Source organism: Boleophthalmus pectinirostris, unplaced genomic scaffold (assembly GCF_026225935.1).
Source record: "Boleophthalmus pectinirostris isolate CB_2022bp ecotype Guang Dong unplaced genomic scaffold, ASM2622593v1 HiC_scaffold_18, whole genome shotgun sequence".
NCBI classification, from domain to species: domain Eukaryota; kingdom Metazoa; phylum Chordata; class Actinopteri; order Gobiiformes; family Gobiidae; genus Boleophthalmus; species Boleophthalmus pectinirostris.
Window position 1 is genome coordinate 32,999,171 of NW_026571133.1, and position 15,124 is coordinate 33,014,294.

The following is a 15,124-nucleotide window of genomic DNA, read 5'->3' on the forward strand; positions in this document are numbered from 1 at the left end:
TGTTTTGTTTCGTTCACACATGTTTGAGCCACCCTTTATTAGTCTGTCTACAAAGCTCAAAATGCTCTGTTCCACCTTGTGATGTCATTTAATGGTAGTTTTCAAGTTAACAGCTACCTATGTTTGTGTTTTTGATAAGCAAAATTATAACAGATCAGAAATTAGCATATTATGTGCCCTTTAATGTTCTTACTATTGTATTAATGTTGTTTTTATTGTGTTTATTGACATTAGGAAAGTGTTTATAAGTACAATTTTATTAAATTTGTATTGTTCATGTTCTGTACAGTGCAGCTTCGGCAGTGATGCGGTCGCTGTATCGGACCGTTGTGGTGAAGAGGGAGCTGAGTCGAAAGGCGAAGCTCTCGATTTACCGGTCAGTCTTCGTTCCTACTCTCACCTATGGTCATGAGCTCTGGGTAGTGACCGAAAGGACGAGATCGCGGATACAAGCGCTCGAAATGAGTTTCCTCCGCAGGGTGGCTGGGCGCTCCCTTAGAGATAGGGTGAGGAGCTCAGTCACACGGGAGGAGCTCGGAGTAGAGCCGCTGCTCCTCCACGTCGAGAGGAGCCAGTTGAGGTGGCTCGGGCATCTGTTCCGGATGCCTCCTGGGCGCCTCCCTCGGGAGGTGTTCCGGGCATGTCCCGCCGGGAGGAGGCCCCGGGGAAGACCCAGGACACGCTGGAGGGACTATGTCTCTCGGCTGGCCTGGGAACGCCTCGGGGTCCCCCCGGAGGAGCTGGAGGACGTGTCTGGGGTGAAGGAAGTCTGGGAGTCCCTGCTTAGGCTGCTCCCCCCGCGACCCGGCCCCGGATAAGCGGACGAAAATGGATGGATGGATGGATGTTCATGTTCTGAAATGTGATTATTATAGTTCTGAGTTCATATTTTGGTTTTCTGTCAGTTCTTCGCATTTAAAATGTGAACAGAATCCTATTATTAAACCATAAAATGCAAATCTAATTTTAGTCTCAATTCTTGTCAGTGCAATTTTCTCCAAATTGTTCATCCCTATATTATACAAGTTGTTCCACGCCAATGTGACATTTGCTCATGTCATGATAAATGACATGGGTCATTTTGACATCAGCTTCAGTTTGCTTATTACACATGCATGAGGAAATGATTGTGTTGTTAAATTGTTCAGTATTTTTTTACTTTTACTTTCTTTAGTGTGTAAAAAAATGTGCATAAAATCCCTCAGTCATCCAGGTAAAATCCATGGCAAAAGGAGAAATTCAATTTGTCAACTGGACAAAAGTGTTTTTGGTCAAATATGTTTCGTAGCTCATCCAAGCTGCTTCTTCAGTTCTGGGAATTTATATGTAGCTTTATTTTCTTTTGTATTAGTGAACTTAAAAGTCATTTTTGAGAATATTTTACTATACACTGTGTTTTAGCAATACATAGGTCAAATAATAATAGATTTCCCTTATCTAGACTGATGTTGGAGTAAATAGGCGGATTACAAGGCTGTGAGAATGAGAGCTTAACTACCTTCATAAATACAGAGCTGTAGTCTTCTCTCACCTTTGACTTTCTGAGCACGAAGTCTGCCTCACAGAAATATATTCTATGAGTCATTTCTGTAACCTCTTCCAGCAGAGCACACACGGCTGCACAAATAAAAAAAGGAAAAAAAATATGGACGAGAGGGAATCCCCATTGGTAAAATGGGTGTGAGGTGGACAGTTACCATGGCAGCAAAGCCTGTCTATCCACCCTGTCTCTTCTAATTATAACCAAAGATTCACATCTAACTTTTTTTTACTACGGTGCAATAACTATACATAACAAAACTTTATTATAAAACTGAAGGTCATGCCACTATATATAGGCAGTTCGTGTTGTGCCCATAGCCTATAGAAGTTTAATGACGCATCATATAGTTGCACAACAAACCGTCTGACAGAAAAATACCTTATGAGTCATATCCCCACCTCTGCAGAGGAAACACAACCAAAAAAAAAGGAGGGGTTCCCCATTGGCAAAGGGGTGTGATGTGGACAGTTACTATGGCGTTGGCTACCCGCCTCTCTGCCCATTCCAATGCATTAGTCCAGATTACATACGACACATCATTTCCTTTGACAGTGACAACAGATTAATATGACTAAACCAACACAACAATATAAATAAATGTAAATTGTGCTTTTTTTATTTAGGTCTCTTTTGTAGATCTGCAAATAAGGATTATTTTAGTAATCCAAAGTCTATATTTTGTTCGATTAGTTAACTAAACAGTTATTTACATTGTACACTGAAACATACAAATACATTTTCAACCAAATAAATGTTGAAATATCGTGACTGAAGGTGTCTAAACAGAGAACATTTAAAAATAAAGTGTGTTATTGATAACATCCAAAATTGTTGATTTAATAATACCACTGTATTCAATATAAAACGGTCTTTTCTTATCGGTTTCAGAGTCTGTATAGTAAAGTTAAGTTTAACTATTACCAAAATACAAATAAGATTATTTTTTATAGTCGCCTAGTCAAGATTAGTTGATTAATTTTTGCAGCCCCACAACCAAGCATTATATTTTTTCTATTTGTCTATATACTGCAAAATTGTTAGCTATTAGTATAACAGTTTCAACAAAGTCTTTCTACTTATGAATCCTTAAAATAATAATTACTATAAATACATATTTTTATCTGTGTTTCAAGTAATTGTAGAGTATTTATTAGACCAAAATCCAAATAAACATAAATGTTACAATTATATGAAACAGTATTATATACTGTATAATGACTTTCTAAAAATAACTATAGGTGCTCCCCTGTGTCTAGAGCCTGCTGGGTTTTTCCTAATTGCAATTAAAAGGGCTATTTCCTGTTTGAGGAATCACCTTCTCCTCTGTGTCACACTCAGAGGATAGCATCTTGAATGAGTCATTTCTGTGTCCCTTCACGCACCGCGGGGCATCATGGCTTCTCCCCCCTCCCCGCCCCTCCCCACCCTGCCCCACACGCGCTCACTGATAAAGAGGGAATCCCCATTGGTAAAGACCGGGTCACGTGACTGGTTGCCATGACAGCAGCAACCTGCATGCATTCATAGACTTTTCTTTCCTCCTTGTGAACGGGGTGCACTGCTGTCTGAATGAATGACTATGAATGAGTAAAAATATATGAATGGAACTGAGATAGTGACATTGAAAAAAAAAAAGTTTTATTTTGTAGATGGTGGACTGTCAGAAAGATGAAAGAATTTATTCATAATACATTTCATTGCTATTATTTGATAAGAGGCTGCAGTCAAAATAACTAGGGAGATTGGAGCACTGAGGCATTGTTAATCTATCTGCATTGGTTTCCGTGGCAACGGTGTAGGCGTGTGTATGAAACATAACTGTGGGTGTGATTTCTCAATATAGAATCACAATGAAAGCTGCAGTCTAGACAAACATGATATGTCTGAGTGTGAAACGCATATTCCATTGCACAAATCAGCAAATCAATGCTTCACAGACATTATTTCCATACTAGTAAAATTCTTATCGCATGTATTCATTGTATACTTATTTTCTAATTCATCTGATGGCTTTGTTGGCTTTTGTCCAAATCTATCCTGGGTCAGATTTTGTTTTATTTTTTTATTTAAAAGAGAAAACTCAGAAATCAATATTGCCAGGGTTGAGGTTGAGGTATTAAGAGCCTATAGGTGAATAGCAATGAATAGCAGAATCCCTTCAAATGTGTTAATGCTCTCTCTATTGTGAAATTTCATAAAAAATGACAATGTCACACCACAAAGGTAGACTACTGATCCTAGTATTTGCAGTACATAGTGACACGTCATAATAACCACTCTTTTGATAAAGCACTAATTCATACTGAAAAATAATTCAGGAGGAATGATTCAGGGGAGGTAACTACATAAGTTAATACTCCTAACTGCTTTTTTGTGTAGTCTAAATCATTCTTAATAAGCCGTTTTAACTATTTGTTCTTAAGGTGTAGTCATTTTAGTGGTACAGTATCATACATTTATGTGCATTCATTACATACACTAATTCCATAAGGTTTTCTAACTCTACATAGCAGCCATTTTCCTGGTTTCATTATAAAATGCAGATACCTGACTGAAGTTGGTAAGTACTGTTAATAGTGCTGGAGAGCGGTGGTTTAATGTGAGCAGTTTGTTACTGTGGCGATTACTGGCTCCTTTGTGCCTGTCTCTGACTCATCTCACCTCAGAGACTCCTGGGACAGCGGTCACCTTTTATGGCTCTGTCCACTGACATTTGGAAAACAGCTGCAGGTATAGCTTTGGGGGATGTTTTATCTGTTATAACTTCTCTTTCTATATAACAGTATTCATTTTGTATCATATTTTTCATTTTAATGTTTTGGTGTTTTAAAATGTTATATTTTTAAACTTGTGTGATTTTTATTTTTTAATTTTGCAAACACTTTGTATTTTTGCGTAACAATAAACTTGATGACAAATGAAGTAGGAATATGGTGTTGAATGACCAGTCAGTTAGGTACAAAAAAAAAAAAACACCACAAAATGCTTTGTTTTCCAAAATTGTGATCTAGGGTACGGTTGATCAATTATGAATTATGAAAAAAAAAAAAGATTTGGCTCATGAATCAAATCACAATTATTTCAAACAATTACATGTCTTTTAGTCATTTTTCTTCTATTTTTTTTTTTATGTATGTAGATTTGAAAAGTGTTTTTGCTCCATATTTTGAGGAGCTGAGCAATTGTATATATGATAAATTGTATTTTCAGTTACACAATTTTTGTAAGTGGAAAATATACGGATTGAAATTCAAAAGCCCTAGGCCAATTTTCTTACCAATTACAACTTTTTTACTGATATAATGCAGTATTTATTATCTAGCCATACAAAATATAAGTGACACCTATACTAATATGCTATACAATGGAACTGTTTCTTTGGATTAAACCAAAATGGCATTTCAAACTAGAATAACAGCAAAAATCTATCTTCCCCTTCCATAAAACATTTCCTTACAAGACCAAATCACTGAAATGGCAGCCTACACTTCCATTGTTCCCCTTGCTGGCTCTGTGGCTGCAGTGTGCTGGGAGTTGGCAGGATAAATGTTATGTTTGGGCAGCATTTCTCACAACTTCTCACCTCTCTCTCCATCTCTCTGGCTCAAAGCTGTCAGGCTCCTGGAACACCTCTGGGTCCCGGTGCACTGCATGGCTAATGTAGATGGCACCATAGTCTTTGGGGACGTGGAAGCCTGCGATAGTACAGTCCTGTGTGAGAAGTAAAAAAATAATTATTATGAAAGAATGAGGTGGTTCTAGAATACTTTTTATGCAATGTAAAAAATCATATGTTTTTGTTATATGAAACATTTTCAGAACCCATTCAAAAAATAAATAAAATCTTCTTGTTTATCTCCATGGCAGCTGTGCTGTTTTTCATCATTCTGAAATCCATGGACATGCATACATTTCTAAAACAACTCCACCGACTATAATTTATATTAGTGCCGCACAATTGTGGAAAAAAATATTCTGTTCAGAGTGCACATTGTAAACTCCAGCAGCAATAACATTTGAGAGAAAACTGAAATCTGAACTGATATACTAATACAACTCCCAAATCCCATGAATTTCAGAACATGTTTGTGGAGGTCTAAAATACAAGTACAATATTTGTTCTTTGTAGATGTTCTGTTGCAGTTTTTGCAAATTGTTAACTGCTCCAGCTCAAAACATGATCTTGATTTGATTGTGATGTATTGTGCAAGTCTATTTAACATCATCTTATCATATCCCACCCTGATGATAGTAAGTGCCAGATCAAGTTAATTGATTAATCAAAACTGACATAATTGTACACTATTTTAGTATTCAAATAACTGTTATCTGGACTACACACAGACTCCAAAACATGCCATGTGCTGAGGAGAGGTTGGATGACTCAGACCGAGCCATAATTACACCAAAATGACACAGGAAATGTGTAAAATGGTGTTTTTGATGAAAGACCTATTTTCCCTCTAAGTGTACTCAATCAAGATGTCCTCAAGCAGCATCATTTCAACTTAGTCTAGGCCTAATTTTGTAAAAATGTCATCTTCGTGGACCTTTTGTGATCTAACAACCAAGTTAGAGCTCCTATGTATTGCTACATTTTTACTTATTTGTAATGGTTTATATATATATATATATATATATATATATATATATATATATATATATATATATATATATATATATATGGTAGTACTTTAATTTTGTTGTAGGATCTTGTCTGTATAAAAGATAATTTTCTCTTGGAATACATTCAGATGTTGGGTTTGTATGCCTAATGGGGCATTACATTGACCTTCATTCATTTCCTGGAGTCTGAATCTGACCTTAACCACAGTTATCACTTGCATAACCTTAACTTAATCCTTAACCTTAACAGTTGAACCCATATCTGAACTATATTACACAAAATTGACTCTTGTGAGCTTTAACCCTTGTTATACTGTAATGCCTTTTCCTCACAAAAAACAGACCTGGAGTTGCGTTTTGTTTCATTCACACATGGTTGAGTAATCCTGGTTTATTAGTTGTTCTACATCTCCAAAGGTCAAAATGCTCTGTTCTACCTTGTGGTATCATATAGTGGTAGGTTTTAAATTAGCAGCTACCTTTTGCCTTTTTCAGTAAAGAATGGCAATTCCAGGACTGTAATAATCCAAATGATTCTAGTGAAATTGTATGGAGTTTAAAAACACAGTGGAGCACTTCCTTTATTACCACATGAATGAAACTAAACATAACTCCAGGCATGCTTTTGATGAAAAACAAAATTATAACAAATCAGAAAACAGTGTAATATAGGCCCTTTAAGCCATGTTGTTGATCTAATAATATATCATTTATGTCATGGGGGACCGTTTTTTGTGCCCATAACAGAGGCAGGTCACCATGATGTGAATGTGTACATACACATTATTGTACCCTCAATGTGATAAATATCCAACCAAAGACACCACATCAAAATTTGCAGGACTCAACTGGGTCTAAACACAAAACAAAACCTAGACTAGGACTAAACCAGGACTAGAACAGGACAAAACCAAATCTAAACCAGGATTAAACTAGGATCAAACCAGGACCAAAGTGTGAACGCATCCTAAATGCCAGTCTGACTGATTTTCTTAGCAAAAAAAAAAAAAAAATCATCTGGAGCTCCACCTATACATTTGATTTAGGTTGAAATCTGAAAATTTGATTTGGATTATTAATTGTGAAAACGGTGTTTATATTACAATTTTGTACGTATGAGTCAATCAGTAGTTTAGAAATTGCCGATTCGTTGATTTTATGCATTTGAAATATGTTAGGGTTAAGGTATATTAATTCACTGTATCACCAGCTCAGTCTGGATATATTCTCATTCTTACGTCCTCTATCTTTAAGGTTCACTCAGTCCAATGAATTACTTCACCTGATACCACCTGCTTCTCCTTTTCCCTAAGTGACCTTGACCAAACTCAACTTAACAAAACCTACTTTACAAAGAAAGAAGAAGAAAAAAAAACAACATAATCATAGTTGACAGAAAATTCATAATCTGTTTTTCACAAAGGCCTATATGAAAGCAGGCACCTTGGGCAAAAAGAGCACTTAGCCTATTGTAGCCCTGTTTATCCACTCTTTGGGTCCATCCATTAGACGCAGGCAGCTCTAATGCACTGCCAGAGTACATGATTGCTGTTTCTCTTTCTTCTACCCTCTCTCGTTTCTCGCTCTCGGACCCTCTCTGCTGGAGTGGAAAATCTTTTCACAAATCTCTTGGCCGAAAGATGTCTGTGGCCTTGCGGAGTTCATTCTGGCCAAACACGGTGAAAACGAGTGCATATCTTAGTTCTACCTGACGGAGCTCCACTTTTCCACCTGATAGTGAATACTAATCACCTGACACTGCCTGCGCAAAAACATCCCCCCATCCGGTTCCTGATTCTGTTTGTGAGTAATGTTTAGGTGGAAAGAAGACATGTCATTCTTCCAAATAGAGATACACACAAGAATCTATAATAAATGTCATGGAATCTATTTATATATTAAAAACTAAATACTAAATTGATAATGAACAGTAAAAACGGAAAAAAAGGCTACTACAAATATTTGGATTTGCATGATACTTTTACTTGAATTGGATTCTTCATAATCCAACCTATTATCTTTTTTATTTCACTTTCTACTGGGAATTAATTGTCAGAACTTCAATATAAATTCACATTTTGTGGTGGAAAAAATTATGTAACAGTAAGAAGGCTCATTATGGACATCATTTGTATAATGAATTGTCCACACTTTAAAGTCACAGTATGTACAGTAACTTTAAAAAAAAAATAAATAAATAAAAGCATGATTTTTTTTTTCATTAGGGAAAAAATGTGTTCTTTGAGTGTGCTTGCATCTCCACAAAAAAAAAAACTGGCTCGTATTTGGCCAGGAGGAGGGACTTCTCCTGCTTGTCCTTTGCATAAAATGTTTTCCATGTAGAATGTTCAGAAGAATGGCTTTAACTTTATTTCAATGGAATTATGCAGGTGTCTTTCCACTTCCAAAAAGTGATGTACCATCACTTAAAATTGTGAATGTCACCATGATCATAACATAACCATAAATAAACATTATATATAATTTAACCACTACTGCAGTAGCATATTCTTTCTTTAACAATAATTTTTTTGATTTTTGAGTTTAATTACTCAAAAAAAGCTTAGAAAGCCAGTACTCCAATCTTTTTCTGTGTTTTTCCTACACTTCCACTCACTTCACCGTACAACTGTGCCAAAGTCAGCCAGTAGTGAACTCGCAAAGGTCATCAGTAATACAAAGTGTACTGGTGCATTTCCTGGAAGTGACAAACGACTTTCCACTCGGCTTAACGGGCGTCACTACTGCACCCCCCACCCCCTCTACCCCCCTGGCCCCCCTCGCCATTCTCGCCACTCCGATCCCCACCGCCGCCTGTGTCCGTGCTGCCTTCCGGGGGCCAGAGCAAATCCATCACCGGGCCCGATCAATGCCCCTGATTGGGCTCTTACATAAGTCCATCCAATGAGGTCACACGGATCAAAGATGACTGAACAAGAGCTAAAAGCCTCAAATCAACTGAGAAAAAGTAGAGAATATACCTGCTGATTTTCTAGATCACAATGTCCTATTATGTTTAACTATTAACTGTAAATTACTATATTATTCAGATTTTTTTCCTACAATCCAAAACCAGCACTAGTTCTGGCCAAGTCTAGATCAAGATCTGGAGATGGGTCTCTAGCTCCTAACAGCTTGCTCCAGTGGAATGGGTCAAGGGCAGAGGACAATACAATGCAATCAAGTCCATAAAGTGTACCTTAACTTTACCTAGAGCTTGTCAAAGAGGAGAATTGGAAGACGCTCAAAAACAAAAGTGATAGTGCAAGTATTTCAAAATAATATTACACAAGTAAGGAAATGCCAACAAATATATTACTTAAGATGCTTGTGTCTGTGGAAATTAGTAGAACAGACATGATATGAAAATGTCACTTGCCAAAAGTACATGCAAAATACTTCAAAACTTCAAATTCATCTACAAAGAAGTATTGTATAACCATACAATAGTTGCTGTCCACCAGGGCTGGAAGTTAGTGCTATAAGCATCACCAATACGTCTATGCTAAAAACACAGACTCCACCAGAAGTAAATGCAGTTCACTATCGCCACCTAGTGGACAAATGTGAATAAACAAAAATATGTACTCTGCAGTATACATAATGAAGAACTTTACTTCTTCTTTTAGTTATTTGTTGATGGTTGTTGATTGAAAATCTCTTTTTTCAGCTATTCTTGAACTGTGCATTGCAACATGGGACACTGTGGGACAAATACATTTTCTCTTTCTGTTTTAACTTTATCTTACACTAGCTTTACTTTGAGATTATTGCTATTTCTTATACAGTTATTAAACTGTGCTCACATTGGAATTTTAAGGAATTATGTTTCTATGCACACTATGAGACATGGTACATACAAAACACCTATTTCTGATGTGTTGGGTGTTATACCAGAAGTAATCAAATCTTGTCATTTTGAGGGGAAAACACTATAGTGGAAATGTACCTGACTTGCTATCCTTCGTCCACCAATGAAAGCAGGCCATAGTCTTTGGACCTCCAGCAATACTAACTGTAAGTAATCAGGATCCTGCAATGCTTTTCTACGGGTTTCCGCCTGTAAAGAACAAATGACCATGGCTAATTAATAATTACACATTACTTAAAAAACATACACAAAATTTAAACTGTGTTTTGCTTTCACCTGGTCATTGCCACTGAGTGCTAGTGCAAAAGAGGTGAGCAGAGATGCCAGAGCTTTGGGGATCAAAGCGGAGATAAACAGCAGAAGATGCTGAGAGGCAGAGCTGGAGTCAGGCAAAGGCAAGGATCCCAGTGTGCCAACAAAACTACAGAGGAGAGGAAAATTCAATTCAAATATCAACAAACTGTGATACTTTTTTGCAATCAATATCTTTAAATTTTGCAATAAATTCTGGTAGCAGTAAATTTAATAATAATGATAATAATAATAATAATAATAATAATAATGTAAAGTATGTGTTATGGGATATCTGCTTAGACAGCTCTTTGACCTGGCTATAGATATTAAGAATGTGAGTGAATTAATAAAACTAGCAACATAATAAAGTAATTATAATCTATTTATAGAACAAGGTTATTATCATAAAATGTGTGCATAATTTATGAGTGTGTATGTGTTGATCATTTACTTGGTTTACCCATTTTTGTCATTTTGCAGTTTGTCTTTAATGATAGCCATGAGCTTTTCTCTGGCCTCGAGAGCTGTGGAGAAGCCGGACGACCACATGGGTATTTTCACATTGATGGGGGCTGAGATTAGACCTGTGGTAGACAGCAGTGACACAAGAGGTACAGGAAGAACAAATGAGGAAGTGTATGCAACTCTATTGTAAAAGCAGACTTTCTTTTATCACTCTTTTGTCACACACACGGTTTGGACCATGATTCCTACCGTGCCAGTGCTGTGTGCAGAGCTGAGAGATTTCCTGGTAAAGTTCAGGCTGTTCCTCTGGAAGAACATTCAGAAAGAGTCCCAACACCAGGTGTGTCCCCAAAGACTTAAACACAGAATAGGCACACTCTGGACGACCACTGCAAAGTTAGCATAAAATATAAAATTACATTCATATGATTTAGGACCACTGGACCATTTATAAGGAATATGGTTTGTTTTTAATTGTTGACTACACTGTGTATGATTCTGTTTATGCCATACTGTGGAATATTATAGTCAATATCTCCATGGACACAAGCAGGTGGATGCCGAAATAAGAGTGAGAATAAGGGTTGTGGAGATGCAAGCCCACAGGATGCATGCAGGTTTTTCAGTGCAATTAAAACAACCAAAATGTTAAAACATCCAAAATATTTTAGTCTAGTTTGAGCTAAAACTAAAGTAATAAGGCTTCAAAAATGATGTTCTACAAACCTTATTTGAGACCAGGACTAAACTAGCAAAAAGGACTGAATTACAAATAACTATATGAAAACTGACGCACTGTTTTTACCTTTGTGAAAGATCCTTCAGATGTTGCTCACACACACTAAAAAAATAGGAAAAGAGCACTGCAACATTAGTAGACATGTTATACTACATGTTTTATTTTACATTTGATCATGCAATAGTTACATTACAGCAACTTTTTAAAATAAATTTTCTAAGTCATGACATGGATTAGAATTTATTAAATCTTATTTAGTATTGTTGTCCTTACCTGGTTATGTAGGCCTTCATTGATTCTAAACTACTTCCTGTGAAAAGACTGGAAAACGACAGACGGAGAAGACTTGCCTCTTCACCTAAATTTAAAAAGTATGCCATCAGTTAAACAGGTATTAAGTTTATTTCAAGTAAAAGGTTCTGGTGAATATTACAAAATTGATGATATGATGATAAAGGCCTCACTGTTAAATTATACCATTGGTGGTGACAATCGTATCTCCGTACATGTTTGTCATCAAATCTGTGGGGTCCTTTTGAAAAATATTGGACTTTTCTGTAACACACAGAAGAATAATTTTACATCTAAAACATGAAGAAATAAATCATATTAAATAAATGAGTATTTCCTTGTTCTACAGCCCATGAAAGGCACCATCAGCTCTTTTATAGTTGACTTGCTACAATAGACTAGTGAGATTCTACACTTGAAAACGAGTCACAAGTTTCTCCCATGACTGATCTGACTAATCCTGGGGTGCTTTTATGCTATAGACTACTACTTGGGGGGGGGTTGGAATCATTGTACATATAGTGGCATTCATTTGAAGTATTTTAATTGTTTTTGTTAGAAAATACACACGTGTTGTCCCCGTTACCCATCCAAAATATTAAAATTAACGAAAAAAGTATATTCCCCACTCTCAAAATCCAAAGAATCGTATTTGTTGCTGGTGCACCTGTAAACTCCGCCCATTTTTTTGCTCCTCTGCTTCATCTGTCCAGTTTGAGTTTTTTTTTTTAATACAGCATGTAGCCTACACCACAGTACCCTATGCATGCACACTTACACTGGCTGTATGAGTTTTTTTTTTTAATACAGCATGTAGCCTACACCACAGTACCCTATGCATGCACACTTACACTGGCTGTATGATTATTATTAAAGTACGATTAACAAATTCCAAGACTATAAAAACACAGATGCAGGTGTATGTTGTAGTTACCACAAAGCAGCTCCCTGGCCCCTCGCACGGAGCACACGAACACGGTGGCTCGGTTGAGGAGGCGGCTCTGGAACACTCTCGCCGCCGTGTTTCTCCATCCTCTGCCGGTAAAAACTCACTGGATCCCGGTAGAACTCCAGGGACTTATCCCCGAGCACCGTGAGTCCCGCATTTCCTGGTAGTTTCGACATTCAGTCCGCCTAAAGAGTAAAGTTTTAGGCTCATGTGCATAGCTGATTTAAATAGAAGCATGCACATCCGTAAGGCACATTCGTAAAAGTCATCGCCACCTTTTGTGAGTCTCCGCTGGGTCAGATTACTGCTGTTTCCCCGCTGCTGTGGCTTATTCTCTCCTGAGGTCACTGGGGTGTTGCGTGGCGTTCAATGACTGTGGGATAATCTATTGATATTCTTGATTTTACGACAACAATACGGAGTTATAGATTGGGCTATAAAAAGCCTTAAAAAACTACCCGGAAAACAGGGATGTGTATCTAGGATGTCTCTATTTAGTTTTTGTTTTGTTTGCAGGTAGTTAGGTGTGAAGTGAAAGTTAGGACACTGGTATTATACTACATTATGGGGCCTACATGCACGTTAGCCCAAAGCGTGTATTTTTTACCTTGACAGTTTGTAAGTTGTTTGTAAGTTGTAATATGTTTTTTGTTTGTTTGTTAGTTTTTTCTTACGGAAGTGTGCGCTTTTTATTTACTTTTCCCAAAAATCTAAACATTTCATTAACATAATCTATAAAAATATACCAGTGTATAAATTTGTTGGTCACTGCCCTCTATTGGTCAAAATTGTTTTACACTATAGACTAGAGCAGGGGTCTCCAACCTTTTTCCTTCGGTGAACTACTTTTACAAAACAAAAATGCCAGAGAGCTATTAGTTTTAGGTGCCACAAGAAATTGAGACAATTATAAGAAAGAGAGCAAGCCTTTGGGTACAGTTACCATTGGGTACCACTGTCCATTTATTAGTGGTTGGGCTTCAAAATTATACATTTACAATGGTAATAGACATGTCATTAACCACATTTTTGTTATTCAGCACAATGGTATAATTCTGAAATCCCTTGGTGAGCTACTGGTAGCTCCTGAAATACAGGTTGGAAACCCCAGGAATAAAGGAAAAAAAAAAAAAAATCCAAGTGCTCACATCGATTTATTGGTTATAAATGCATTGATGAAGGGAACTATAGGGGTTTTCACATTGTAAGAACATTTTCACAGTTCTTGCTTTCTACTACCAGCTTCCTTTGTCATGTTTTCACACAGAGGAGAATCTGTGGACCAGGGACACAGTTTGGGGCCTTCTCTGGGTGCCTTTCCAAGGTACTTTCCAGGTAACACAAGTCAGACAAGTAGACTTCATGTAAAACACTTCCTTTGTTGTCAAGTCTTTTTAATTCCGTATCACACTTATAGCCTAATATAACCCAGATATTGTTTTGAGTTTCATCATTTATCCAGTCTCATGTTTAGATTTTTTTGCATCACTTTTTATGTGCATGGTTTACAGTGTTGAAGATAAAGACTGTTTCTTTGCTTCATTAATACAACTTATAACGGCTTCCTGTTAGTGGCATGATCCCTGTCTATTTAGTTCTTAGCTGTTTATATGTATGAAACGGGGACAAGAAAAGAAGAAAGTCTTACATCCTGGAGACAGATGGAGAAAAATAGCATCACATGGAAGACAAAAAAATGGGACCTGACCTCTGATAGAAAAATGTATTAAAATGAATTCAGGCCCAGGTGCAGACCAAACTGAGTGGAAATGCATTCAAGTTTCAAAGGGGTGCAAACATAATACATGTCCGTTACATTATTTTATGAAGGTGCCAACATATTTAACTGACATTGCAATGCACCCTTTTATGTATGTGTGTGTTTTATGCTACAACTGAGTCTCATGAAGTACTTTATTTTTTTACTTAGGCCTCTGACTTCACAGATATTTAGTGGGCCATGACTTCAATAGCCTGAAAAGATAAAAGATAAAGCCTCTGGTTCAGCTGTCATGGCATGCTATGGACACACGGGGGCAGCACTACCCCCTCTCTGCCTCTGCGCGCTCTCACCCTCCTCCTCTGCGCTGATGATGGGTGCTCTCTCCCCCGTGGCACGAGGCAGACTGTCGCAAGGTGTCACCCAGAGCAGACACAGCTCGTGCGGCTCGGACAGTGTGGGCGCACGGCTGCAGCGCGCGTTTGTCCCGGGACTGGACCATGAGCGCACGAGAGAACCGGAGCCAAGGAGAGGAGCAGAGCCCGCCACAGGTGAGTGCTCTTAGCCGCGCAAACTTTCACTTAAGTAACCTACACCAATTAAAAAGAAACGATGGAAGCTACAGT

General features: G+C 37.4%; 1 protein-coding gene across 1 annotated transcript in view; it reads right to left on the bottom strand.

The window, feature by feature from the left end:
• The window catches only part of LOC110166390 (putative cytochrome P450 120), a 29,559-nt gene extending 16,438 nt beyond the window's left edge, over positions 1 to 13,121 (bottom strand). Inside the window, 10 exon segments of the mRNA XM_055154126.1 lie at positions 5,127 to 5,254; positions 10,119 to 10,229; positions 10,317 to 10,461; positions 10,795 to 10,918; positions 11,049 to 11,188; positions 11,605 to 11,640; positions 11,812 to 11,896; positions 12,016 to 12,093; positions 12,764 to 12,848; positions 12,850 to 13,121. Coding sequence (XP_055010101.1) covers positions 5,127 to 5,254; positions 10,119 to 10,229; positions 10,317 to 10,461; positions 10,795 to 10,918; positions 11,049 to 11,188; positions 11,605 to 11,640; positions 11,812 to 11,896; positions 12,016 to 12,093; positions 12,764 to 12,848; positions 12,850 to 12,954 — 1,037 coding nt within the window. The 5' untranslated portion in view covers positions 12,955 to 13,121.
• Between the last annotated feature and the right edge of the window lie 2,003 nt (positions 13,122 to 15,124).